A 27814-nucleotide genomic window follows, 5' to 3' on the forward strand; every position below is an offset into this window, starting at 1 on the left:
GCCCGCGCGGCTCCGCCCGGCCCGGCCCGGCCCGCCCCGTCCGGGGCCGCCCCCGAGGCGGGATCTCCGCGCTCCCTCAGCAATGCTCCCGTTCGTACAAAATTTATTGAGAGGAAAAGTGGGGAAAAAAAACAACAACGCGAGGGGTGAGGGGGGCGAGCGGGGCGCAGTGGAGGGGAAAGGGGGGGGGAACACGAACACGCTGTTGAATATCAACAGTACTAAAGGGGCGCGGGCAGGATCAGGCGTAGAGATCCTCGCGGTCGGCAGAGTAAACCTCCCCCTCCTGCAGCAGCGCGAAGTTGAGGAAGTGAGAGGGGCGATGGACCTCGTGGTAAAACTCCTTGGGGTTGGCGAGCTGCAGCTCGTACTTCATGTTGGGGTCGTGGCGGACACCTGGAGAAGAGGGAGTGTCACCCACATGAGCACCCCTTCTGCCTCCTCCACCCTTCTATGACCATTTCCCTGCCAGGAGAAAGTTCTAAACCCACAAAATTATCCCTCTTTGGCTTCCTCCCCTCAAGAGATTTATAATCCTTTTGTGCTAGTCGAGTGTTCTGTCACTCTCATTTCCTGACCCTTTCTCCAGCTGCCCGTGGTGTTCATGATACCAGCACCTCCCTACTGGGAATAGCTTCTCTTTTGCATTTTCCATTATCTCTCCTGCCTGACAGGGATTAATTATTCAGTAGCGATAGACCATGCACTACAATCCTGACAGACATGGGATCTATTTTTCCTCTCGAGCCACCAAAAAAAACCCAATTGAACTGGTACTGTGTAAAGTTCAGGGCACAGTGCTGGTATCCTTGCCAGCCACTCTGAAAAAGCCTTGGAGGGGATAAGGAGCTATTCCTCCCTCCCCAAGCTCCTCACACTGCCTCCTTTCCCTCCCCTCCCCAGGCCAGCTCACCCATGAAGTTGTAGTTCCAGGAGCCCTGTGCTGGGACCATGAAGAAGCCGAGGAAGCGGTCAGACAGCAGCATCTGCACCCTCTCGTAGTGGGAGGGCAGGTACCCCTTGGGGTTGTTGCCCTTGTCCGTGTTCTGCCGGCCCCACTCGTACCCGCTCGGGGTCAGCTTGTAGGCTGTGAGCGTGCAGGAGCCAGGGGTGAAACTGAAAAGGAGAAGAAAGGAGGCAAGTCAGACTCACCTGCGGCAGAGGAGGGGTAGCAGGAATGAGCCAACAATCCCTTAGTGCCGATTTTATTTTGAGTTCTCCAGCTCTGCACCAGAAGCCTCCCTGCCCCTCACCTGCAGGTGATGATGATGGTCTTCTCCCCATCCCAGGAGGGGTTGTCAGCCATGACCTTGGCGTGGGTGGTGACATCCTGTGGTGACAGCTGAGGGGACTCGTTTGGTTGGGTGTGAATCCACCCCAGAGGTTCCATTTCCTGTAAAAAGAGTGGTTTAGAGAAAATTCAAAACCATTTAAAATGAGACCACTTCAAGCCTGGCAAAAAGGACACAGAGATCACAGGCTTCCCTCTCACTTGATCTCAATCTGACTTCAGTCTGGCTTCAGACTGAGCCCCTTCAGTCCTACAACTACAAAAGACCAAGGAAAGCTGTTCCACCACTTCAGGTCCTTTTTAATGACCTTCCACCCACCCTGGAAGCTGAACCTCTCTCTACCCACCTTGAGATACTCGTGCTGTGGCAGCTGCCCTGGGAGGTGCACGGTCTGGTGTGTCCCCCACTGGGGCACCATCACAATGCACCGGATCTCCTTCACCTGGGGGTTGTCTGGGGGGCTCACTCCATACAGGTAACCTGCAATCTGAAACACACACACCTGCCTTAGAAAGCCAGAAGAGATATCTGTGAGTGGGAACTCCTTAATTCCTGAGGAGAGCATCAGAGGGATCCACGTGGACAAAGCACAGCAGGTTCCCAGCCCTTTCTCCCCTGGTGTGCTTGAGTGGGGCACAGCTGTAACAAACTCCCTGCACACTCACCTGGGCTCTCAGGTCTGAGATGCAGATGAACTTCTTCAACACATTTTTGGGAAGAATGTAGGTGTAACCTGTCTCCTTGATGTCATCTGATGAGACATAGATGTGGTTTGTCCGCAGGTGGAGGTTGGCAGCAGAGATTGCTCTGTGAGGAGGAGACAGTGATCAGAGGGGGCACAGATCCTCCCTGAGCATTCCAACCCTTCCCACCACCCCTGCCTGCCTTCCTACCTGACCCTCCACTCAGTCTTGGAGGAGAAGGTTTGGGTTTCGTAGTTGCTGGTGGTGGAGGTGATGATTTCATCCCCGTGTTTGTTCACCGTGCGGGTCTGCGTGGCCGTCAGCTGCGACTGCTCCTTGGTTTGCTTCTCGATTTCTGCAATCTGCTGCCTCTGCTGAGATGGGGCAGAGATCTCCATGCCCAGGATGATGTCTCGGATCTCTGACTGGGTCAGGGATGCAACGTTCACGCTGGGAGAGAAAATTCACCCGAGTCAGGCATTTCAAAACACATTCTGGAGCCTTCTCACCTGCAGGCACAAGCTCAGAACACCCACTCTGGGCACTATAAAAAAATTAAACCAAACTTTTTGAACAAAAGAGGGGCCATGATCACATGTTTAGATCAGTGATTTGGTGCAGACATTTTTATCTGCATTACCAGAAAGTTTTTAAAATTAACCAGATCCCCAACAAAGCTGAGAGTGCACTGACAAAGACCCCTGCCCACAGCCTTTATGGCAGAAGGAAAGGCTGACAGCATTATGGCTTACTTGTTCTTCTTGCCATAGTCAGCAAGGATGAGATCCTTCAGCTGCACCTCCACCTTGATCCACTCCTCATCTGTCAGGGTTGGCCAGATGTGGTGAGGCTCAGTGATGGTTGTCTTGTCTGGCTTCAGGATAACTTTGGCTCGATCGTTGTTCACGTGCAGCGCCCGGAGAATCAGGATCAGACGGGAGAACGCCTGGGAGATGGAAAGAAGATGGAGTTAGGAAGAAGAAAATTAAATGTACAAGGCCCTAGAACAGCATTCCTCTGTTTGAGCATATGGGAATAGCCAGGGAAATCCATGTAAAGGAAAATCCAGGCAGATTCAGAGCCAAGTGCTCCCAAACAAATCATCAGGGATATCTGAGCCCTTGGCTCCTGCCTCATTTATCAGCAGCAAAGCAAAATGCAGGAGACACATGTGTGCTTACTGTGTAGGAAGAGATGGTTTTCAGCCAGTCATCATAGAGATTGAAGAGAACCATCTGGGGTTCAGTGGCCTTCAGGATGAGATCACCAAACTTCTCCACTTTCAGACAGGCCTGGAAGGGCAGCTGCAACTCCGAGCCTTTGATCACAATATTGGGGAAATCCAGCAAGTGCACCTGGAGTTTATCAGGAGGAATTAGCTCACAGCTACTGCAGAACATGACACAGAAGTGTCCTGTTATCTCCCACAGATTTTCCACATCCTCAGGGAGCTGCAGCCTTACCTCAAGTGGGTCCAGCATGCCCTTCCGTGTCACTATGATCTGCTTTGGCTGCTCCTCCACGGGCAGGGATCGGATCAAGGCAGCCACTTCCTCAGCAGTCTTCCACTTGGCCAGCTGCAGAAAGACAGCAGGGTTAGAGAAATATCCCCCTGCTCTCCAGCAGCCTCTCCATGTCTCTGGGAACCAAAGGGACGCAAACCAAATTCTAAAAATACAACTGGAATTTATGGCTTGTTCCAGATCGGTGACAAGGCCCAGCATTTCCTCCTTACTGATCACAGAGGGCAGTTCCCATTCCTGGAGCTCAGTTACTCCTGAGTGGCTCAGAAAAAACCAGCTGGCTACTCCACCTCCCTGGATTTGCCACCTGAGCTGTCTCACTGCACTGGATGTACAGCCAAGTGTAACACGGAGCAGAGCACTGTTCCTCAAGCTCTGCTTGATGATATGGGGTCTCTACACCTCAGAATCTCAAAATCCTTCCAGCAGCAATGCCTGTGTTCCTCCACTTTTATACCCCATGCTCCTGCCTGCCTGACCACTTGGACTTTGGAGCTCCAAACCCATTAAGAGGCAGGAAGATGAAGATCTTTGTCATGTTTTCTGCTCAAGGGAGTTCCCCAAGCAGTCTGAGCCCACCCCCAGCTCACATCCAAGCCCTACCTGTCCCAGACGTTTCTGTCCTGCCCACACAGAGGTGTGGATGATCTTCAGGAAGAGCTGCCCAGTTCTGGGATTGAAGATGAAAATGGCTCCGTTGATGGGTTTTGTGGTCAAATTCCCTTCAAAAGTCTGAGGGAAAAAGTGAGAGTGAGAAGTGCAGGGAGATAAATTGAGCCCACCCACACCTTTACACAAGAGCCAACTCTCTGTGTGCTTTGAGCTGTGAGGGAAATGTAAGAGCTGCCCTGTGCACTCTGCAAAAATCTGGGTCCATGTGTTGACTCCCAGATTTCCATCAAGCATGGAAACCTCCACCCCATTCAGTTCTTTCCCTGAGCATCCCTCAGGCCTCACCTTGTGGATGGTGACTCTGTACACATTGGTGTCATCCACAAACCAGATGATCTGGTTGGAGAAGAGCTCCCCATAGTTCTGGGAGGACAGGTAGGGCTCAGTGGGCTCTGAGGAGTAGAGCTGCAGCCCTTTGCGGATCCGCTCCCTCAGCACATACAGGGCAGGGTTTGCTTTCATGATTTTGGCCATGGCCTGCTGGATCAGGGGTTTGCTCCCAGGGAACCAGTTCCCATAAGCACTGAAGGAGGAAACAAACAGAAGTTTGTTACCATTAGACTTGAAGAGGTGACAGCCCCACTCAAGTCTTTCCATGCAGCAGCTAGACCCCTTTCTACCTGCTGAAAATACAACTTTGTGCTGCAGTGTGACTTCTGTAATGCCCTGGGAGGTGGGCACCTATGGCTTTTACCTACATCCCCTCAGTGGGAAGCCAAAGCAAACACATGCTGCAGTCCCAGAAAAGCTGCACCATCTCCAACAAACACACTGGAGAACAGATTTGTGACTCTGCCCCTTGTTTCCAGTGAGAAATAGCTGTCCCCACTTGTAAGGGCTTTGAAACAAGGCCTGTCCTTCAGCTCCAACAACAGTCTGACAGAAATATCCTAAGAAACAAATTATTAATGAACTGAGGGAACTGAACCACTACTACTGAGCAAAACTGGGCAACCTGAGATGCCTTATCCCACTCACTGCCATCTCCAGCTTCTGCCTTCTCCTCCTGCCTGGAATACAACCCAGTCTGGAGATGCACTGAGACAATTCCCACAAACCACCAATCCCAACCCTAGAAATGAAACCACAGAAGAAGGTGCAGCTCTGACCTGTGCAAGTTGTAGGCCAGATCAATGGCAATGAGCACCCCAGTGGGAGAGGGGTAGATGCTCATGTTGTCTGTGGTGTAGTCCAGGAACTTGGCCCTGGCGTAGCGCTCGATGTCGTGCGAGTCGTAGTCGCCCCAGCGCAGCTGGATGTCAATCCAGTACTTCTGGGTGGTGGTGCTGTCCATCACATCCCTGAGGAGAAAACAGCCCACAACAACCTCATCTGGCACAGAATTCTCCTGCAGTAATTGTCATCTAGCATGGACACTGCAGCCAGCTCATATCCACCCTGGAAAGGGACCCTGCTGTTCTCTCACACAGCAGTGAATGCAGAGGCTGGTGAAAGGTTTAAACAAAGCAGCAGTGAGTCCAGGGATTGTCTGGTGAGGATTCACTCCAGATTCTGGCCCTGGGCCAGCTCAGCTTTGTGGGGTTTGCAGAGGAACCTTCAACAGCTCAGGGGAAAGTTCACCCCGAGGAGAGGACAGGAGCAAAGGCAGTGCCAGGAGGTGCTGCAACCACCTACCCAAACAAGCCCTGTGCACTGCTGGGCACAATCTCCAGTGTCCCCAAATGCCCAAGAGACACAGAGGCTCTGGATGACAGCAGCTCTGCACTGCAGGGAGACTGAGGAGATGGAAAAAACTCACTTGGAATCTGCCAGCAAGGATGGACGTGACACGTTCCACTTGTAGGAAGCAAAGAGAAGGATATCTGCACATGAGGAGTTCATCTTGTAGGACTTCCTGGGATGGATTGTCTCCTTCTGCACTGTCTCAATCTCCAGAGCATCCAGCTCTTGATCAAACACCTGGGGAAAAGGCAATTAAAGATGAGATGTGTTCAAGCAACCCAGATAAGGAATCTATCCTCAACACCAAGGCAGTCAGGAAAATCCCATTTTCCATTTCTTCCCTTTCTCTGCCAAATTGCTGGGGGAAGACTGGTCCTGCTCCAAAAGGGCACAGAAACAAACCAAGGTAACACTGCTCACCTGACACAAATCCATGACAATGCTCTCATGGATCTTCTGCCACAAGTGAGCTCGGAAAATCTGGATGAGGGAAATCTTCAGCGTGGGGATTTTGCCATGCATGAAGATCCCTGTCAAATCCAGCTGCACTTGGAACCCAACATACACCTGCAAGGGAAAAGCAGCTGTGAGAACACACAACAGCACAACTGAGGGAATTTTAAAAATGGAGCACTTAAACCTGTTAAGGAGGTTTAGTACCTCTCTAAGAGACATTCTGATAATTAATTGGATCAATTAACTGCTCTAATTTCAGTGGAAAAGCGTTGTCTGCTCCTAGAGGGACAAACACCAGGTACTTACGTTGGCTCTGTTGATGGTAGGAGACCACCAGAGAGTGAATCTTCTGTTTGGAATTTGGTTCAAACCTGATCTCTGGGCATTTGTTAGCTTCTTCCACTTCATGGACTCCTCAAAGCCACTGGCCTTCTCCCTATAAAGGACAGATCATCAACTGCATTAGATTCAACTGAATGAGATGTCCCCCATCTCTGCTGCCATGTGTCACTTGTAACAGACACAGGGATCAGCCATGAGCTGGGAGTTTTGTTTCATGCCAAGAAATTTCCATGGGTTTGCAAGAAGTTCAGCTGTAGCCCCCTCCCAGGTCCCTCACAACTGATCTACACAAGGTTCTGAAGTGACCACTGAAAACCAGCAGAAACTCAAGAGAACCAGCACAGCCTGAGCCAAGAGCCCACAGCAAAGCTCCTCTTACCAGAAGAGACCCTCCCACGTGGGGAAGTAGGTGCCCTTGAAGAGTGTGTGCTCCAGGATGCCTTCCACCCCGCCCAGAGCCTGGATCATGTCCGTGCGGTAATTGTTCAGGTTCCAGAGTTTGCCATCGTGGCGCTGGTGTGTCCACCAGAACGGGTTCTGCTTCAGCACCTGCAGAAACAGAGAGCAGATCACTCACCTGGCTGCACTACCTGCAGGAGCCAACACCATGGTGATGGTCAGGGAGCAGGTAAAAAGCTTCATGCCCTCAGTGCTGGAGGACACAGCTCATCTGCAACACGAGTTCTGTCAGTGCTACTCTGCAATTCACTCTGGGTGGAACCCCAGGTGATATTTTTATCTTTCAGGGACTGGCCTTCTACAGAGCTGTCATTAAAGGCTTTAAATAACAAATTATTCCACTGTTACGAAAACTTAATATTTTGGAACGTTTATTTTGGGAGAATTAGTCTTCTCTCTCCAGAACTGATTCTGTAATATGTTGTTGTGTTTATTGTGGTTTCCTCCAATACACTGCAATCTATCTAAATGATTCCAAAGGGGATAAGCTACAAATTCTGGAGCACTTGGCTCCAAATAGCCTCTACCAGTCCCAACACAAGGCTGTAAATTCTTTCTGCAGCAGAGAGACAGAAGTGCACCTGCAATAATGCAAGGTACAAGGACTTTGTTTGGACAGGTGAAGAGAAATTGCCTGTCAGTACCTGATACTGTTTGAAGTCAGTCCTGACTCTCCATCCTTTATCATAAGCCAGAGTGTGCCTATCCTTCTGGAAAAGGGTGTTAATCCGAGGAATTCCCCTGTCCCATGAGTCCTCCAGATCCTCCAGGGTCAGACGCCTGAAGGAACAAAATCCCCACACTTTGTTACCTCTCAATTTACAGCAATGCACAAACGAGTAGTTCAGATGAGATCAAAGAAATGACACAGAGCTCAGGGCTCTGGCAGGGGACACTAAAATGCCAGAGGTGAGGGAACAGCACTGCAGGTACCACAGGGCCAGCAAGGTCTCCAAAACCCCCAGACAGCACAAAACTTCCCACTGCTGCCTGCCTCCCTCATGTGGACACACACCTGTTCTGGGCTATGGCCTCCTGCCGTTTCAGGGCATACTCTGCCCACACCCTCTGAGAGTCAATGAATTCACTCTCCCATGGCTGGATGTAGCGGTACAGGTTGGGGATGAGCTGATCCTCCTCATGACTCATTCCCGAGCGGAAGTGAGTGATGCCAACATCTGTCTGCTTGGACCACCTGGAGCAAAGAGACAAGAATGAGGTAGGAGGAACTGGGACTTGCCTCATCACTGCCATGAGCTACTGTAAAGGCAACACAGCTCTGCACCATGGCATGGTTCAGCACTCTTGGAATATTTTTAGTGGAAAGAGCATCTGAGAGAACACTCAAGTCATGCAGGAGTTAGAACAGCACAACTCACCTCAGGTCAGACTGAGGGATGAGAACGTGGCCCATGGAGAGCATGCCCAGCCCTCCCAGCTCCTTAGGGGTGTAGAACACCACAGGAGGAAAACGGCTGGGCATTTTGGAGTTCAGGCCAATCTTGATCCGAGTCTGGATTTTATTCTCACACTTCACCAGCAGATCAAGCAGCTCCTGAGTATTTACAACAGCTTCCCGGAAATAAGTCATCAAGCCAATCAGAGCTGTGTTCCATTTATTGACAATCTAGAAAGGAAAGGAAAGGATCAGCTCCTGGCTCATTCCCAAGCATCTCTAGAAAGCTGTCATAGATGTCCCTCCTCCCTTACCTTAGTGAAGGTTGTGGAGCCAGAGGCCATGAGGATCTGCCTCACTCTGTTGTGAAACCTCTGCATGGACTCATCATCCACACGCAGGAAGCACTGAGCCGTGCGCTCCTTGGTCACCTGGAGAGCACAGAGCCATCAATCCCCTCCTGGGACCCCTCTCCAACCCAAGGAAGCCCCACCCAGGGATTGCTGTCCCAGCCCACCTCGTTCTGCAGGTTCCAGACGCCGTCCTTGTGGGTGAACTCCTCGTAGCTGGTGCGGCACTTGGGCAGGATGCGGCACTCGAAGCCGCACATGTTGAACAGCAGGTTGGGGTTGTCCTTGCTGTACACGGACACAAAGCTGTTCTCCCACTGCACCGTGGTCACCGAGCGGGGCAGACGGTTCTTGATGTCCCAGAACACAGCACGGCCACTGCACAACACCATGGGCACAGGGACACATCATGATTTATACCCAAATAACAACTGGGCAAAGGCTCAGAGCTTCCCGAATCTTTCAGCGCAGACCCCTCACTTCTCACATCTCATCCTGTGCATCTATCAGTCTCCAACAGTTATTTATCACTGATTTTCCCCCTTTTCCCAGCATTATTTATCATAGATTTTCCCCTTTTTCCTAGCACTTCTTCCCCAGTCTCCAACAGTTATTTATCACTGATTTTTCCAGCACTTCTTCACCAGTCTCCAACAGTCATCTATCACTGATTTTCCTAGCACTTTTTCCCAGTCTCCAACAGTTATTTATCCCTGATTCTCCTAGCACTTCTTCCCCAGTCTCCAACAGTTATTTATCACTGATTTTCCCCTTTTTCCCAGCACTTCTTCCCCCATCTCCAACAGTCATTTATCACTGATTTTCTCCTTTTTCCCCAGCACTTCTTCCCCAGTATAACAGTTATTTACCACCGATTTTCCCCTTTTTCCTACGTCTTCCCTAGTCTCCAACAGTTTTTTCCCCTTTTTCCCAGCATTATTTATCTCTGATTTTCCCCTTTTTCCTACCACTTCTTCCCCAGTCTCCAACAGTTATTTATCACTGACTTCCCCCTTTTTCCCAGTACTTTTCCTCCAGTCTCCAACAGTTATTTATCACTGATTTTACCCTTTTTCCCAGCACTTCTTCCCCAGTCTCCAACAATTATTTATCACTGATTTTCCCAGCACTTCTTCCCCAGTCTCCAGCAGTTATTTATCACTGATTTTCCCCTTTTTCCTAGCACTTCTTCCCCAGTCTCCAACAGTTATTTATCACTGATTTTCCCAGCACTTCTTCCCCAGTCTCCAGCAGTTATTTATCACTAATTTTCCCCTTTTCCCCAGCACTTTTTCCCCAGCTGCAGCACTCACAGGTTCACGTCGTGCTTCATGAGGCGCATGCGAGCATCCCGGGGCCAGCACTTCTTGTTGTTGTAGCCCACAATGTTCTCATTGTTGGGGTCAGGGTGCTCTGTCAGGTACCTCTGGATCAGGTCCCTTGCCTCATCAGCTGTAAACCTGGAAATGCACAAAAAAGGATCTGGAATTACATGGTTGACTTAGCAACACCAGCCTGGTCAGAAAGATAAGGATTAAATGAGGAAAAGCTGTTTGTCAGACTGTGTGAAGGTAACTATCCCATTTTTGTGTCCTCCCAAGGAAGGGGGAAATTTCATTAGCAACAGAGCAACTCAGGGTTTGGGTTACCTTCCCATGAAGAGACAGAAAAGGTTTATTTTACCAGTCTCTAATTTACCAAATCTCTAACAACTGGCATATTTCTATTTCTATTCATTTGTGTTTCTTGACATTGTTGTATTTCTATCGGTCCAGTGAAACTGCAGAAAAGCAAACTGAGAAAGCAAGAGGAGGCATGTGGACATCCAGTTTTCCACAGAAATCTGTAAATTAAAATATTCCTGATCTTCAAAGCAAAAGGAACAAAAGCCAGCAGCAGGAACATATTAAACCCTCCTTGCCTTTGTGCTGACCTGAGGAAAGCAGGGCCCAGAGATCTCACCTGAAGAAGATGTGAATCCTGTCAATGTATCTGCAGAAGAGGCGAATGGGATGGGCCACCTCTGTGGCAATGTCCTGGAAGCTGAGGAAGTCATTTGGCATCTGGGGAGGCCCTGCCATCTCACTGGCCCTGTGCAGGCCCAGCACCAGCAGGTCCATCACGAGCCCATAGTACTGGACAATGAAGGAAGCAAACTGCAGCCCACGGATAATCCCATACGAGTTTGTGTGATTCATGTCCTGAGGAGATGAAGGGGAGTTGTGAGAAAACACATCCCAACACATCAGAACCCTTTCACCTGAGCAGCCATTCCTCAGCACGACCCTGAAGGTTTTTTTTTACTCCCTCATCACCTTTCTTTGGCAAGTCTTGTGCTCCTTCTTTTCCAAACCCTCCTCCCTCATGGGTTCCTTTTAGCACAAAACCCCCTTTCCTGACAAGAACCATCACCTTGTAGTTGATCACCACGTTGTTCTTGGCTGTCATGTAGTCAGCAATGTTGTGATCAACGATGAGACGCAGCAGCCTGTTGAGCAAGGTCAGGTCAATCTTCTCATACATCTTCTCAAAGCGAGACTCCAGCATCACATTGCACTCCCCTTCACTCGTTTCCCAAACATCCTGCAGGTTATTGATGCCTGAGGGAACAAAATCTTGGGTTATCTGACACATCAGAGCACAGAAGCAGCCACTGGATACAGGAACTCAACATAAATCCTGCAATGCCTGATTTTTTAGACTCTGGATCTTCCAGTCTATCCAGAAGTGGGAGGAAAACTATGTAATCAACCATAAATGCTGCTGTGCAAGTTGTCCTCCTCCAGTATACACACATGTATTAACCTACAAAATACATCCCTGATTGTAATTATTGACTGCAAATTACAAAACCAAAATTCAGCTTCTAAGGAGACTCATAGGACACAAAGGAACCACAGGAAAAATCATTTTTGCATGGAATCCAAGAGCCCACTGACCTTGGCACCACTTGTACACCAGCAGTGGGGGTGGTTCAGTGTCAGCAGGTTTGATCCAAGGAGGGAAGAGCCTTCGCTTATCAGCCTCATACCACAAGTACTGATCCAGATAAGCATCTGTGATCTTCTCCAGGGGCTCAACATCATAAACAGGGACCAAGTGGCTGTAGAGATCCATGAACTCAATTCCCACCTGAAAAAAAAAAAGAGGGGGAAAAACTGAGGCTGGTAGTTGAGAGAAAACACAAAGTTTTTGTGCAATTCAGCTTCTGAATGCAGCAAACATGGCTGGGCTTTCACCAGGCTTTCACTCACCTCCTTGAAGGCTCTCTGAGTCAGCAGATGACGCTTGATTCTGGACAGAGCTTCGTGGGGATTATCATAAGCCTGCTCAATCAAGCCCAGCTCCTCTCTCTGTGACTGATTCAGGCGTGATTTCACACTGAAAACAAGGGAGAACAGCTCAGCACCTGCACACAAACAGCCTAAGGGCCACAGCATTAAACTGATGAATGATAATGTTCAAACTGTAAATCCTCACAATCCACATCCCCAAACTTGCAAACACAGCAGTGGTTTTGCCCAAGTGACAGAGTCAATAGGAACTCCCAGATAAATTGGCAGTACCAAAACCAACAGCTTTACCAGTCCACCAGGGTAAATTTTATACCATACTCCATCACAGGAATAATGGATAACAAAACAGAAATTTTTCCCAGTGCCCCTAAAGATCATGAAAATTTCCCACTGCTTACCTGTAAGCTTCCTTCAGCCTCTCCAGGGCTAAGATCAGCAACTTGGTGTCATGCTTGTAGGACAGTGGTGGGAAAGGAATGGGGGAGAACCTCCTGCTCTCCAGCCAGTGCACTGTGGTTGTGTACACAGCAACGGCCTCTTCTGCAGTGATGTAAGGCCCATCCTGCAGAACCACACCACCAAATTCATCAGTGAAAGCTTCCCTATGAGAACAGCATTAATTTGGGCAATTTCAGGGAGGACAGAAGTACCTTCAGGTAATTATGCTGCCGTTCCTGCTCAGCTTTCAGGTAGAGTCTGGTCAGCCTGCCCAGGTTCTTCTTACAGACGGTTTTGTCAACGGTGGCGCCCCGGCGGATCCGCTCCCGGTTGTAGTGAGCTGTGTTTGTCCACCAGTCAGCTTTGGCCTTCACATACCTCAGGATCATGTTCTCAATAGGAGTTGGCAGCCCTGGCACCTGGGGAGGGACAGGAATTTGAGGGAAGCAGGAGTGGGAGCCTTCCGAGAGCAGTTCCGCTTGGGTGATGTTAGAACTGAACCCAAAGGCCAGGTGAGAGCTTTACCTTCCAGGGAATATTGGCCTTCCAGCAGCGCCAAGCCTCACTCAGGTGCTGCAGGATGGTTCTGGCTTTGTTCTGCTTGATCCCTTCTGGCATCATGTCCAGGATGTCGTGCATCACAGCTGCCCTGAGCTCCAGGTCAAAGTGAGACTCCACGCGCTGCTTCGTGACAGTCTTTGCCACACCCTTGGAGTGACGGCCTGGAAAAAGCAAAATCCTTCAGAATTCTGACACCACCAGGCAGTGATTCTCCTCATTCCTGAGGAGGTGCAGGATGTCTGGAGAAATTACACTGCCAGGAGTCTGAAGTAAATGATTAAGGGGCTATGGAGCAGGAAATCCCACTTCCACTTAGAATCTGTTCTGGGGGCACAGATCTTGAAAGAGCTCTAAGTTGGTCAGTGGAGCATGGATAAAAACCACCAGTATGAACAGGGAACTGGCTGGCAAGCAAACAGTATTAATCTTTACCACACACTCCTCCCACGTGCAGCATTTACAGGGTGCTGACCTTCAAACTGCCTGGCCAGCAGATTCCCCAGCCAGCGTTCCAGCAGTGGGGTGATGCCCCTCATGAAGAAAAGCCACACTCTCCAGCCTGGAGCCCAGAAACCACAGCCAGGACCTTTGCCCACAGGCCCCTGGAAGAACAGAGACACAAGAGCAGGTCATTTATTGACAGTCCAGAATTCCTCAGTTTAAATGGGGTCAGTATCATGTGGAAAGGTGGAACTCACAGTGTTAAACCTGTAGTAGATGAGATGTTTCAGGTCCTTGCACATTCGAATCTGCCTCATCAGTTTGTATTTGTACCGGTACATCCCTGTGAGCTGACCCACGTGGGCAAAGATGTACTGCAGGCCATCTGCCAGCTGAGATAAGGAACACAGTCAGGGACAACAACCAACACCTCAGACACCACCTCCAGCAGCCAGGTTTATTGGACAGATTGTATCAGGCCATACAAAGTTCCTAATGCTGGCTCAGACAATGATCAATTCTTATAAACTAATATAAAAGCAGAATTTCAAACAGTACTGCATATTTTCAATGTTTCCTCTCTTCTCCATAACACTGCAATATTCAGCCACTTTGTGCATCCCATATAAAATATTCCAATTCTCCTCTCACCTTCTTCTCACCACATTTAAAACCAAAAAGCCAAAAAGCTTACCTGAAATGCATCCACATTCCCCAGTCTGTACTGGACGTGGCTGTCCACCACCAGCTTAGTCAGCCGCAGCACCTCCCGGCACAGATGGAAAGCGTTCCCAAAACGGGATTTCTTTCTTTCCTGGAAAAGACAAAATATTCAGAATTTATGTAAAAATGTCACAGAAGAGTGAAACAACTCAAATCTGGTCAACAACTGAGCAGCTGAGGCAGTTGTGACCTCTCTTTCCTCACTACACAACAACCTTCACATAAACTCTGCTCTTGTGTACAACAGCACACGGACTGGTACCTTTGTGGTGAGGGTCTTCACAGGCTTCAGGTTGAAGTTGTAATCCAAGTGAAGGTAATTCAGGTTCTTTCTGTGGATCAGCAGGTTCAGCATGTTGTAGCCCTGGCGACACACCTGCAGGCCAACCTCCACCCAGTCCAGCTTGGTGGACTGGAAAAACTTGGTGGCCTTGAAGGAGCGGAACAGGTACCTGGAGAGAGCAGAGACCACCATCAGCTCAATCCCTACAGAGATCAGCAGGTCCCCACTGAACAGAGCCCACTCACCTCTTCTTCTGGGCCTTGGGAGGTCTGTGTTTGAGTGCATTCAGGACATAGTACTTCAGGAGCTTCTGGTAGGACACTCTCACCTTGACTGGCTGTCCTGCTGGGCAGTGCTCACGGTACCTGCGGATAAATCACACCCCAAAGCTTCAGCTAACTCACATTCCTTAGACAAAAGTCTCCAGAAATTCTCCTAAAATCTCTAGAAACCAGCCAGCATAATGTCTTTATTTAATTTTCAGGTAATAATGTCACGATCACTGCATCAGCCCTTCCCCCAGGACAGAACTCACCAGTTCTTGACCAGTGGGATGTCAAGAGCTCTGCGGGTCCTGCCAGACCTCAGGTTGAAGGGTCGTGGTGCCCACAGCAAGGCAATGCCATTGGCTGTGTTATCAGTGTAGAGAGGGGTATCCTTCAGGAAAGGCTCCACAAACTCTGGCAACTCAAACTCTTCATCGTCATCAGGCAGTGGTTCCTGGCTCTGAAACACAGAAGCATCACACAAGGTGATTGCTGGTTGTTTCAGCTCAGTTTCTGAGTTGAGCAAGTTAAAAATCCATCTCTTTGCTCTCATGGAAGAAGTGTGGCTGCACTGAGCATGAGAGAAGCAAAAAGCACCCAACAAGGCAAACTGTGGCTACCAGACCCTGAGTTAGGTGTTATGGGGTAACTGCAGGGAGATACCAGCTCCTGAATACACCAAGAGCAACCAAAACGACAAATTATCTGTCAGAAGACTCTAAAATCATTAATTACACATTTGGCTTTATCCTGCAGAAACCAAAGGAGACAACTCTGTGCAACTCCAGAAGAAAACTAAAATGACAACTGTGGCTTTTTTTTTTTTTGTTAAAGGGCTGGTGCTTTCTTCTGAAATATTTATGTTTGTGTGCTGTTATCAGAAGCAAGATGCTAAAGCCCTCTATTTCCACAGCTAGGGTTTATCACAGTTAACCCAGTGACTCACCTTGACAGAATGTCTGTGTGAAATGGGGTTTATCAGAGGATCAAAGTAAAAAGCTGGGAGGTCAGGATCTTCTGTTTTAATGAAAACAACGTTTGGAGTATGATACCTGCAACAAAAAATAAGCATTAGAGCCTTTGACAGCCTTTCCCTCCTCTCCTGGCTCAGGAGGCTGCTGCTCTTACCAGGTGAGGTGGACATGGTGTGGCAGGTTGTTGTACAGGTACGGGAAAGCGATTTTGTACTCTGTCCTGATGGGCTGCCTGATGATGATCTTATTGATGTCATTAAATTCATTCCAGTCTTCATCCCTTAAAATGAGACAAGAAACTGTTATGCAGGCATTCAGGGTGAAAGAGACAAACATTTGTGACTGAAAACATCCCCATTTCCCAGATAACCACTCATCTCTCCTAAACCCAACACTTACTGAAGATTGATGTCCCTGACGAGGGGCTCAAACTTGGGACCTCCAGGAATGGCCATGTTGAGTGCCTTGGAGGTGAAGAATGCTTTCAGGTCAAACAGGTAGAAGTAGTTGTCATCCACCAGGTCAGTGAGCAGCTGGTTGGCCAGGCGGTACAGGGTGGACATCATGGGCAGAGTGAACTGCCAGCGCTGGTACGTGGAGCCGTTCACATACCTGGGAGAGCAGAGCAGGGACACTGAGCACAGCCACAGCACCAGAGTCACCAAACACCTCCTGCCACCCAGCACTCATCATGGACAGGTGACACATGGGTGTCTCCAGACTTAAGAAAAGGCTGCAGCACTGTTAAAGATCACTCTGGACTCCTCCTGCCCAGAAAATGCTGCTCCAGTTCCTCTCCTCCTCTGTGTCCCAACTCACACAGAACATCTCTGCACCTTGAGCAAATTTCAAATTCCAGCTAGACAATGCAGGCTGTCAGCTTTACAGCATGGTCAGTGTCACCATGGCATTTTCTGAAAAATCCTCTTTGCCCAGGATTTTCTCCTGGGAAGCTGAGAAACCTCAGAGAGAAATGAAAACAATAATTATCTGACTGCTGCTCCTGTGTTTGCTGCTTTGTAATATGGTCTGGACATTGTCTTACCAACAGGTGCATGTTTGATTGGTTCCATAATTGTTTTAACTTAATGATCAATCACCATCCAGCTGTGTTGGACTCTCTGAGTCAGTCATGAGTTTTTAATATTCATTCTTGTCTAGCCTTCTGATGTACCCTTCCTCTTTCGTTAGTATAGCTTCAATATAGCATAATATAATATAATATAATATAATATAATATAATATAATAAATATAAATATAGAAATTATAAATTAATAGAAAATTATAACATTATAAACAAACAATAAATATTTATATAAATGTTATATTATGTTATGTTATATTATGTTATATTATGTTATATTATGTTATATTATGTTATATTATGTTATATTATATTATATTATATTATATTATATTATATTATATTATATTATATTATATTATATTATATTATATTATATTATATTATATTATGCCTTCTGAGACCATGGAGTCAAATGCCCACCTCTCACCTCATCCTCATCACAAACACCACAGCCAGAAACATAATTTTTAGCAGGTGAGTGGGTCACAGGCCTCCTGGATAGAGGGGCCTTGCTGGATGTTGAACCATAGAATCCCAGAATGGTTTGGCTTGGAAGGAACCTTAAGGCTCATCTTGTTCCAAGCCTTCCACCTTCCACTATCCCAGAGCCCCATCCAACCTGGCTTTGATCACTTCCAGGGATGGGGCAGCCACAGCTTCTCTGAGCAACCTGCACCTTCCCAACACTCAGGTTTTCCCTCCCACCCCTGAGGGAAGGTTTTTCTCTCCCCACCAACAGCACACAAAGGTTACACACCGCTCTGCACTGTTTGTTTCCCCCCTCTCCCAGTGCCACGTACTTCCTGTTGTCCTTCAGAGGCTGGTGGTCATAGAACCAGTCCAGCACAGGGGCATCCTCCTCTGGATCCAGCTCCAGCTGAATGGCCTCCAGGGGCTCCACATCCAGGATGTTATCAGCATAATCCAGAGGGGGTTCTTCATCATCAAACGGGGGGAATCTCATCCTCTTGAAGTGACGCCTGTCCCTCTTCTCCCGCCTCATCATGATCCACATGGAGCTGCAGGAAACCAGGGGGAAGTTCAAATCAGTGGGGGGTTCATGGTGGGTGCAGAAAGGTTTGGCCCAGCTGGGTAAAGGAGAAGGCACCTACCCCCACTGGGCAATGTAGACAGGCTCAATGACCCAGGGGATCTCGTTGACGAAGGAGATGGCGCCGGTGATGTGGTACAGGACAGGAACATCTCGGATCTGCTCCCAGGGCATGGGCATGTTCTCCAGCAGCTTCAGCACAGCGTGGGGCATGTACTTCAGAGCACTGCAGCCACAAAGCAAGGGAAACCACGCTGGAGTGGCTCTCAGGGACAGCCAAGCAGCTGCCATGAGCCCCACAAGCTCCCAGTTTTCCCTGAGAGCTGCACATCTAACCCGTTCAAAAACCAAATCCGTGAATTTCCCACTCTGCCTTTGGGCTAGCAAAAGGTTTTCCAGTGATGTGGCTTTCAGCAATGTTGCTAACAGAAATGGAAGTCTTAAAGTGAGTTTCTGGAGTTTTTATGGGTAATGGTGAGTTATTGCAGCAGGCCATGATGTGTACTAGACAGCTCTCTACACCCAAACAGCAAAGAAGCACTCAGGATGCTTTTTCATCTTTCAAAAAACATTTCATACTCTCCCCAACTTCTTCTAAGACACTGTTTTATGCAGGGTAAAGTTTTTTCTCATAAATTCAAACGAACATTTCCCTTTGCTGATGCTCTTTTGCACTGACACCTCACAGCAACACTGACACTGCAAGCCCTTTGGAGAAAGGGCTTCTCCTTCAATGATACACTATCCAGGCGAATATTTCTTCTCATAAATTCAAAGCAACAACTCCTTTCACTGATCCTCCTCTGCACTGACACCTCAGGGCATCCTAAGCGAGCTACAACGGGCACGAAGAGACTTTTGGAGAAGAATCTCTCCCCCTAACAACCACCAAAGCATCAGCGGCGGATCCCCCGAGCTCCCGCTGTCACACACCGGGGACCCCTTACCCCAGGTAGACGCGCTTGTCGTGCCGGAACTTCCTATTGGTCATGTCGCCGTGGTCGCGGATGATTTTGCGGACGTGCTCGGGGGGCATGTCCTCCTTCTGCGCGTCCACGAAGCCGAATTTCCTCTTCTCCGCATAGCGCTTGGCCTGCAGCTGCTGCCACTTGCGGGCTGCGGGGACACAGAGCCGCCGGGTCACGCCTTGTCCCCCCCCGGAGGAGGATCTGGGGGGCCGGGGCCGTACCCACCTTTCTCCTGCAGCTTCTCCTCGGACATGTAGTCGGGCAGCGGCGCCAGCGGGTTGGGCACCGGGGCGCAGCCGCCGCGGTACGGGAACACGGCGGCCATGGCGACGCTGCTGCGGAGAGCGTGGAGAGGGGCTCAGGGTGAGGTACAGAATCACAGCGCGGCCGCCGCCGGCCGCTCCCCCGTCACTCCCGCCCGCCCCGGGCCCACCCCGAGCCCGCCGCTCCCCCTCGGCCCTCACCGGCAGCCGCGACCCCCGCGCTCCCCCACCACAATGGCGGCGCCGCGCCGTCGCTACCGCGCCTGCGAGACCCGGATGTAGGCGTGACTGGCAGCGCGGGATGTCCAATCAGCTTTCAGGAAGTCTGACAGACAGTTGGCTTACCCTATCAGAGCAAGGAGAGGTGGGGGCGGAACTGAAGGCGGAAGAGGGGAGGAAGTTGTGTCTGGCGCACACTTCCGGTGTACTGTCCCGCTTTCCCCGGTCCCGCCCTTCGCTGCTTCCCATTGGTGGAGAGGGGCGGCGGTGACAGCGCGGCGCCGCTTCTGATTGGACAGCGCCTGGCGTAGCCCACTGCTCGCTGCTGTAGGGGGCGCCACGGTGCCTTCCCCCCTTCCCGAGGGGTGGTAGGGACGGGGGGAGCCCATTTTGGGTATCCTGGACAATCCCCGTGATGTCCCCGGTGGAACACGGGGCCTGGACATTCCCTCAGTGCGCTCAGCCAGCCCCCGTGGCCCAGGCAGGCAGGGGATGCTGTGCCCCAGTGATGCCTCACCCCCAGCCCTGCCCCCATGGCCACACTGTGGCCCCTGATCCCCCAGCAAGAAGCCACCCACCTCACTGCCCCCTTGCTGCCCCTCTCCAGGAGCACAGGGCCCTCCAGTGTTTGCCCAGCAGCTGTGAAATGTCAGGGCAGCTCACTGTGGGTGCGTTTAATGTGTTGTCAGGTCTCAGGGCAGGCTCTTGCCTTAGGGCTTTCCATGGGAACAGGGGTTTGTTCTGGAAGGAAATTGGATGGGGTTGGAGCAGGGGTGGTTCCCTGATGGAGATGCCCCTTCCAGATCCATGGTCCTCTATATGGTGGGAACAGAGAGGTGAGTCCTTCCCAAAGCCTTTCCAGCCAAGGCTGTGGCGCTTCCCATGGGGATGGACAAGCACAGGTATCCCCACGTCCGACCTCGGTGACCTGCAAAGCCGCTGCTTATCCCACCTTAGCCCTGTGGGAAAACCACGGCGGATTAAGAGGAGCCCAAACCAGGCTCCCCTGGTGCCCAGCCCCACGTGCCAGGGGTACAGGGCATCCATGTGACAGCAGGAATGTGGGAACACAATCCAGGCCTTGAGAAACACCCCGGCTGTGGGCAGAGGCAGCGTTTTCAGCTGTGCTAAGGGCAAGGATCACTGCAGCAGCTCCTGGAAAATTTGGAATATGTGGGTCAAACCAAAGAGAAAGCCCTGGGTGAGAGTTCTGCTCCAGCTGGGAGCTGTGAGGGGCACACAGGCACCTCAGCACTGCTTGAGGTGACACATCCAAACCTGGAGGAGTTGTGCCCAGCACCTGGAAGCTTCCCTGCTCTCCACAAATAGAAATATAAGCAGCTTTGGGCACACATTGTCTCCAGCCTCACACTGCCCATGGATCACTCATGTTTTCCCTGCCCAGCAGGAATGTGTCTCCATCTCAGAACACGTGCCACCCTCTGTGAGCAGTGCCTGCTCCTCAAACCAAGGCAGAGATTTTGTGTTAAAGCTCATTTGCAACACAAAGGAAACGTGACTGAGCCGGTGGATTTCTCCAGACTGGCTCACGTAACTCCACATGGGATGATCCTGTTATGTACACAGTGCTGGGCTGCTGGGGAGCAGTCCAGTGTGAATCAGTGAGGAAATGTGGGGTGGAAGAACATTTAAAAACCTTCATCTTCTTCCACAGAAAGGAGAGAGGTAGGGGAAAAAAAACCCAACAAGAGAGGTAGAGTGTGCCAGTGTACAGTGTATTTTCACTCCGTGGCAGGGAGACACGGGGTAAGGACTGTGCTAAGTGACAGCCCCAGAGTGGGCTGGGGGATGAGTCCTTTTGTCCCCTCTCAGTCCTTTCCCCTCAAGCCACTTCATTTTGCAGCCATTGATTAAAAGCTCGTGTTAGTAGGAGCCTTTGCTGCCGGGTGAGAGCGTTACCCCGGGCTCTGCAGCACAACCTGGCACTCCTGAATCCTAAAAAGTGCCTGAAAACCCCACATCTGTGGGAAGTGACCACTACACACATCCTCCTGCCAGCCACTCGTGCTCTCCCACCCTCATTTGTGGGCACTTAAATTATCCGGGGACAAAACATGGCAAAAGCTCCATTGTCAGCAGAGGTTGGGGCTGATCCTGACCTGCACCCCACAGTGACCACCCAGCCAGGTGGGACAATCTCCTCAGGGAGGGCTCGTCAATGCAGGGCTTGGTTTTCACTGGCCATCACCCTGAAGGCAAAACCTTGGAGCCTGTCTTGCTGGTGCTGTTCTACAGAGAAGCCACAGAGAGCTCAGTGATCCGTGGCTGACGCTGGGGGCTGGAATCACCCTGTGGTGTTGGGATGTCTGGAAGAGCAGTGAGGAAACAGCATTACTCTGCCCCCTTCTCACCTCAGTGGCGCCTCAGGGAGCCTCTCTGAGCAGCTCCCAGCTGTCCAACCACATCATCCAAAAGTGGGGAGCAGAGCCTGGTCCATGAGCACCTCCTTGCTGCGCAGGGCCACGAGCAAAGCCTGGATGCTCTGTTAGTGCAGCCCCTGCCTGCAAGGTGCTGAAACAGCCGCATTCACCTTCAGTGCTCCGTGGGCTCACAGGGGAGGGGCTATTCCTCCTTGTCCTGCCCTTCCTCCTTCTCCTGCTCTTCCTCCTTCTCCTGCCCTTCCTCTTTGTCCCGCCGGGCCTTGAGGAAGTCGCTGCGCAGCAGGCGGTAGAAGAGGACGATGTTCATGGGCGTCATGATTGCCATGCCCGCCGTGCCCACGGCGTAGGCGGCCGTGGGCACGTTGTGGCGGTTGAGGAAGAGCCAGCGGCTCATCCAGGCCAGCGTGGCCATGCGGAACACCACGTAGGTGCCCAGGTTGACCAGGCTGTTGAGGCGGTAGCAGGGCGTGCGCACCAGGTCGGCCATGAGCAGGATCTGCCGCAGGTGCAGGAAGATGGAGTTGATCTCCACCAGCAAAGCCACGAGGGCGAAGCCCACGTACTGGTGGAGCAGCACGGCGATTCCAAAGCAGATGATCACCTGGCAAGGAGGGAGAAGAGGGGCTGAGCCCAGGGCGTGGTTGCCCTCAGCTGCTGCAAGCTGGAACCCCTTGGGCACAGCGTGGAGCAGAGGCGGGAAGGATCATCACAGCAGTGCTATCCCTGCAGCTTTTTCCTGGGTAAACTGTGGCTCTTTCCTGGGTAAAATGTGGCTCTTTCCTGGGTAAACTGTGGCTCTTTCAGAGCAGAGACTTGCCCTGAGCACAAGCACCAAAGCTGTGAGGTCAGGAAATGTATTTAAGTTAAAACATTGTATTTAAGTTAAAATTCTCCTGTGAGGTGCCAGAGGACAGGTTTGGGTGTTCAACACAAAACCAGCACTGCAGGATCTCACCTGCTGAGCAGAGGGCCCAGGCTCTGGCTGTCCTGCACTCAAACCAGAGCAGGTTTGGGCTGTCACTGAGTCTCCCTCCTCATCATTGCAGGAAACCTGAGTGGGTTTTTTTGTTCCAGTGGGAAGAGAAGGAAACAGCTGAGCCCCAGGCTGGCTGAGGAGACAAAGCAGCCTGACCTAACCCTGCTGTTGTGGCCTGGAGAATGCAGCCAGTCGCAGCCAAGCAGGTTTTTCCACAGCCAGTGAATGGACAGGAAGAGAGACTGTAGCTCAGGGCTACGGTTGCTGCTGGCTCAGGGATTGTCCCCAGGACAGGGATTAGGTGGCTTTGGTGTGTCAGAGAGCCCCCTGAAGCACTCTGGGGCTGTTTGGGACAGGATTCCTGCCCCGCACCCTCCCTGCCAGGCAGGGGGACAGGCTCTGCCTGCCCACGCTCCAGCACACTCAGTCCTTTCTTTGGTTCATGCCATTAATGCTGTTCTCTGTATGGGCTCTGTAATGAGATTATCTGCTCCCCGCTCGTTAAGTCACTGTCTTGGCTTGAATTAGCTCCATTGTGGCGATGAACTTTTGGCTCACCAGCAGCAGCCAGCAGAGCCCCAGGGCTCACTGACAGAGCAGGTCTGACTGCCCCTCTCATCCCAGGTGAGTGCCAGCACTGTCCCTGTCCCTGTCCCCCTCCCCAGGCCCTGCACAGCCCTGAGCCTCCCCTGCACCCTGCAGCATCTCCACTGCCCAGCTCCAGGCTGTGCCACCCCCCTGCCCTGCAGCATCCACAGCCTCAGCAGCACAGAATTGTTTGGGTTGGGGAAAACACTCCAGCACCTGGACAGAGATAAACTCACAGAGGGCACAGCAGAACAGGCAGGGGGCACTGGAGTGGGGGTCCTGCATCCCAGCTGCTCCAGCCACACCAGAAAAGCACCCCGGGGAGGGAGGTGGATGGAGGGGATGTGCAGCCCTTGCTCAAGAGGGCAAGAGCCACAGGAGATGAGCTGCCCACTGTGCCAGAGGGGACACCGGGGTCACTGCTGTCAGTGACACTGTTGTGGATCAGCCCATACTCTGTACACATGTTGTTTCCTACTCTATTGGGACACACAAGACAGGTGATGGACTTTGGATGTGATTAGCGTAAGATGTTTGATAATCAGGATGCCTTGGCAAGAACAAACAGAGCTGAAAATTAAATCAGTCTGGAAAGAAAATTACATCAAGTTCTGCAAGCAAGAGATCTTGTAAAATGTATAAGTTGGTTTATGTGATGATTAACCCAATCATTGTAATAAAAACTTACTAGCCATCCTAGAATGGTATATAAGCATATGTAGTCTGCAATGAATTTGGATTCTGACCAGCATTCAGTCTCCCCATCTCTCTCATCATCACTGATACCACCCGATTTTTGGGAGACCCTCTAAGAGTCCTGCAGGACCAAGAGGAGCTCCAGGCCCTGCTGTCTGGGCCCCTCTCCCCAGGAAATAAAATCACACTTTGGAGCAGGCAGCAAACAACACAAAACAACAGCAGGAGCCCCCGTGCCCAGCCTCCCTGGTGGTACCCGTGCAGGTGCACTCACCACAGAGTGATGAAAGAGCAGCTCCCAGGACTGATGAAGTTTCTGATTGCACAACATGTCCACAAAGTCTTCAATGAAATAGCCTGGAGTTGGGGAGTGCATGAACAACAAGGGGGTCAGGAAGGGCTGTGCCAGCGAATCCCCCCTGCCCCGGTGGGCTGGGCAGCCCCCCCGGGACCCGCTGGTTACATCTGTGTGGGTGGGGAGTCACACACAGCAAAAGGAGGAAATTGGTGCTTTGGGTCCCTCTGGCAATCACTCTGTAGGATGTGCTCCCAGGAGGAGGCACCAAGCAACTCCTCCAACCCCATGCGGGCACTTTTGGGGTGCCCCGAGCCCCGGCTCCCCCCGGGGCCGGTGCAGGGCAGCCCGGTGCCCGTTAGCTCCTGGCTGCGGCTGCCGTGGGACAGAAAGGAGCCACTGTCCTTTGCCAAGAATAGCGCGATTGTTTGAGGTGCCTGAGACATCGCGACACGGCTCGGGGGGCTGGTGTCAGGCACCGACGAGCACGTGAAGACCCCCGGGGGGACGGAACAGAGGACAGTCCATGGCCACACCTCACCTACAGACACGGCCACCAGGCTGTGCGCCCCGGGCGGGTGTGTGCCCACCAGGTCGTTGGACATCTCGGGGTGGAGGTAAAACCTGCGGGGAGAGAGGCTGTGAGTGTCGGGCAGTGCCTCCAGGTCCCCGTTCCCCTGCCGGGGTCTTCACTACCCACCTGGTGCCGCCGACCCTCCTTGGAGACCCTCCTGTTGCCCTGCTCCCCTCTCCTCCTGTTTTCCCTGGAGTCTCCCCATCCCCTGGTGCCTCGCACCTTCCTCCCTCTCTCAGCATCCCCATTCTGCAGGTCCTGACACTCCCCAGGGTCCCCATCATCCCCATTTCCTTTCGCACCCCCTTGGCCGCAGCTTCCCCTCGGGGGATCCCTCGACGTCCCCGTTCCCTCCCGGTGTCCCGGTTCCCCCGGTGTCCCCGCGGTGCCGCTCACCCGGCCAGCGCCCCGCCGCCGCTGAGCACGCTGTGCGCCAGCGATGTCCAGATGTTGCGCCACTTCCAGCGGTTGCGCCGGGCCGAGGGTGGCGGTGGCACCAGCCGCTCCAGCCCCCGGTTCAGCAGGCGGAAAGCGGCGAAGGAACCGGCCACCACCAGCAGCCCCGGGCTGAAAGCCATGGGCATCCACCGGCCCGCCGGGCTCCCATGGGACCGGCCCCGCTGCCCGCCGGGCTCCGCCTCGCCCAGCCCCGGGGCCCGCCCTGGGCACCGGCACCGCCCGCCGGCACCGCCCTGCCCTGCCCGCATCACCCCCGAGCGGAGGGAAAGCGCCGGGGGCCGCCCCGTCGGGGAGCGGGATAACGGGAGCGGGATAACGGGAACGGAGCCTCCGGGGGTGTTCCCGCCTGCCCCGGCACCGCACGGCACAAGCGGCGCCAGCCCGGAGCCGGCTGAGCGTGGCACGGAGCGGGGAACGCGTGTCCGCTCCCCGTGCGGGAACTGGGACGCTTCCCTCGTTCCCCGGAGGTTCCTCCTCCGCCTGGTGGCCGAACGCTTCTCCCTCGGGGTGCTGCGGCCGGGGGTCCCTCACCCCAAAGCGTCCCCGGCAGGTGATGCCCGTCGCTGTTTCCTTGGGCAGGAGCGCTCCGAGCGCCGCTCACCGCGGCTCAGGATCCCCCAGATCACACCAGACCACCGGGGCTGATCGCACATCAAGCGCGGAAAAAGAACTGATTGCTTTGCCTAAAAACGCTCTGCCCACAGCACTGTTATCCCTTACTCCCCATGTCCGATCCCGAGGAAAGCTCCCCGAAGTCGGGGATACCCCAGCTCTGCTGTCTGGAAGTTGTGGAAATTCACATCCTGTAGCCACAATTTTAGTTCTACCCTACAACTACGCTGCTTTTCCAGCTTCCCGTAATTTGATCGCTCCCTTGTTGCTTTTTGATGTCTCCAGCAGAAGCAGCCCTCGCTTCCCCTCCTGCCGCCGGGCTGAGTCACCGTGTACACACCGATTAATGTCAAACTCCACCTCTGCTTTGAGGTATTAATTTTGGATGAAATCTTCCACTTCCTCTTCGCTGAAACACGAGAGTGTGGAGACAGCTCTTAGTTGCTGTCCTGGCTTTGGGGTGATGGACACACAAAAACATCAAATACACACTGATGGAAGGGAGGCTGAGTGATTAAATCAAATTAGGGGATGGGTGAGGTTCTTTTCCAACCTAAATAATTCTGTGTTTCTATGATAGTCCCAACTGGTAAAAAAGCATCTATTCATGCTGCACAAATTTGCTTAAAAGCCAGGCAAGACACTGCACTTTCATAACAGTTACGTGGCAGGGAGACAGTGCCTGAAGTAATAGGCAGCCCTGAGTGCTCAGGGGATTTTAAATAATCTCGTGTATTAGCAGTGGAAGGATCACACAGGCTAATCTGTTACTGAGAAGACCAAATGCAAAGACATTTTTGTTCAGCAGAAGATGTGCTGAGGAAAAGAGAGACATGCCTTGGAGACACGCTGGGCTGCTCGGGGCACTGAGGAGAAAAATCACTTAACAATTAATCGAGGATAAAATTGCACAGAGCCGGTTTCCGAATGAGGAGTCATCTGCGGTGGTTTAGCCTCAAAAAAAAAAAAAAAAAAAAAAAAATCTTGCCTGCCCTTTTCCCTGGTGACAACTCCTGCCTTCACCTTCCTGCAGGGAAAATCCCAGGCTGTGCAACGCCTGCAGCCCCAGCCCTGTTTCCTCAGGAGCTCCTCCATTTGTGTTTGTCCTGAAGATGAACATTCAGGGTTCGTGCACAGGAATAGTTAAAATGTTTCTGGAGGCTGGAGAGCTTTTACCTTCCACTTCTGCATGGCAGGAATTTAAGCTGAGATTAATTGAGCCTCTGGTTCAAGGACTTTGATCCCAATTGCTAGAGCACTACCAACAGTTACATATAAACTACTTTTTGGGTCGTTTTAGCCCAGATTTTATTTAATTTATTTCCCATTCAGTTTCTTACAACCCCGATTCCAGCCTTTTTTCCTTCCTCTGCAGCAATGGCATTAACCGGGGGCGGTTTTGGAGCTGCAGACGTCCAAACCCAGTTACAAACAAGTCCCCTGACACCAGATCAGGCCAAAAAATTCCAAACCACACGCCACAGGCTCGGGGGCCAGGCTTGTCCCAAAAGAACCCGGAGGGAAGAAGAGCAGGGACGGGAACTCTCGGGCTCGGCTGCCACCAGAGGTCCCCGCACGCCCGCTGCAGAGCCGGGAGCCCGCTCCGATGGGATTCCTCATCCCCACCTTATTTGGAGACGCTGCCTTTTTCACCCAGATTTCCAGAAGTTTTCCGGCTGTCCCCAAACGACCTCGTTTTGCTGCGGGGATGCGGCTCAGGCCGGTGCCGGTGCCTGCTGCCAGCAGGGCAGGGGGAATCCTTGCAGATCCCAGCAAGGACGTGCC

The 27814-nt window shown here is 51.8% G+C and overlaps 2 protein-coding genes across 2 annotated transcripts; both read right to left on the reverse strand.

Moving 5' to 3' along the window:
• Window positions 1–86: 86 nt before the first annotated feature.
• On the reverse strand, window positions 87–19470 carry PRPF8 (pre-mRNA processing factor 8). The gene is made up of 43 exons (XM_058037624.1): window positions 19410–19470; window positions 19171–19280; window positions 18925–19093; window positions 18039–18203; window positions 17727–17945; window positions 16238–16450; window positions 15993–16118; window positions 15811–15916; window positions 15134–15324; window positions 14844–14963; window positions 14578–14767; window positions 14287–14406; window positions 13850–13984; window positions 13624–13753; window positions 13116–13312; window positions 12803–13009; window positions 12551–12714; window positions 12111–12237; window positions 11796–11988; window positions 11269–11456; window positions 10819–11057; window positions 10170–10316; window positions 9024–9234; window positions 8821–8937; window positions 8490–8737; window positions 8126–8305; window positions 7755–7890; window positions 7031–7200; window positions 6616–6745; window positions 6274–6420; window positions 5930–6090; window positions 5280–5471; window positions 4456–4693; window positions 4102–4230; window positions 3439–3552; window positions 3157–3330; window positions 2728–2921; window positions 2186–2425; window positions 1958–2099; window positions 1639–1779; window positions 1254–1393; window positions 914–1116; window positions 87–396 (listed from the first exon to the last, which is right to left on the reverse strand). The coding sequence occupies exons 2-43, from the start codon at window positions 19268–19270 to the stop codon at window positions 242–244; spliced, it is 7008 nt and encodes a 2335-aa protein (XP_057893607.1). The 5' UTR covers window positions 19271–19280; window positions 19410–19470; the 3' UTR covers window positions 87–241.
• A 2567-nt stretch (window positions 19471–22037) lies between these two features.
• Window positions 22038–25557, reverse strand: TLCD2 (TLC domain containing 2; the record flags this gene model as incomplete). Its single annotated transcript, XM_058037715.1, has 4 exons — window positions 25355–25557; window positions 24926–25008; window positions 24364–24446; window positions 22038–22430 (listed from the first exon to the last, which is right to left on the reverse strand). Coding segments are annotated over exons 1-4 (747 nt in total), but the record flags the coding sequence as incomplete, so codon positions are not given.
• Window positions 25558–27814: the final 2257 nt, after the last annotated feature.

Source organism: Melospiza georgiana, chromosome 19 (assembly GCF_028018845.1).
Source record: "Melospiza georgiana isolate bMelGeo1 chromosome 19, bMelGeo1.pri, whole genome shotgun sequence".
Lineage (NCBI taxonomy): Eukaryota > Metazoa > Chordata > Aves > Passeriformes > Passerellidae > Melospiza > Melospiza georgiana.

Coding starts and splice junctions, on each gene's coding strand:
- PRPF8 (XM_058037624.1), bottom strand. CDS start 19,270: ATGGCCGCCGTGTTCCCGTACCGCGGCGGCTGCGCCCCGGTGCCCAAC. Junction 15,325..15,810: donor CACACAGACATTCTGTCAAG/GTGAGTCACTGG, acceptor TCTGTGTTTCAG/AGCCAGGAACCACTGCCTGA. Junction 6,091..6,273: donor TTGTCATGGATTTGTGTCAG/GTGAGCAGTGTT, acceptor CCTTTTCCCCAG/GTGTTTGATCAAGAGCTGGA.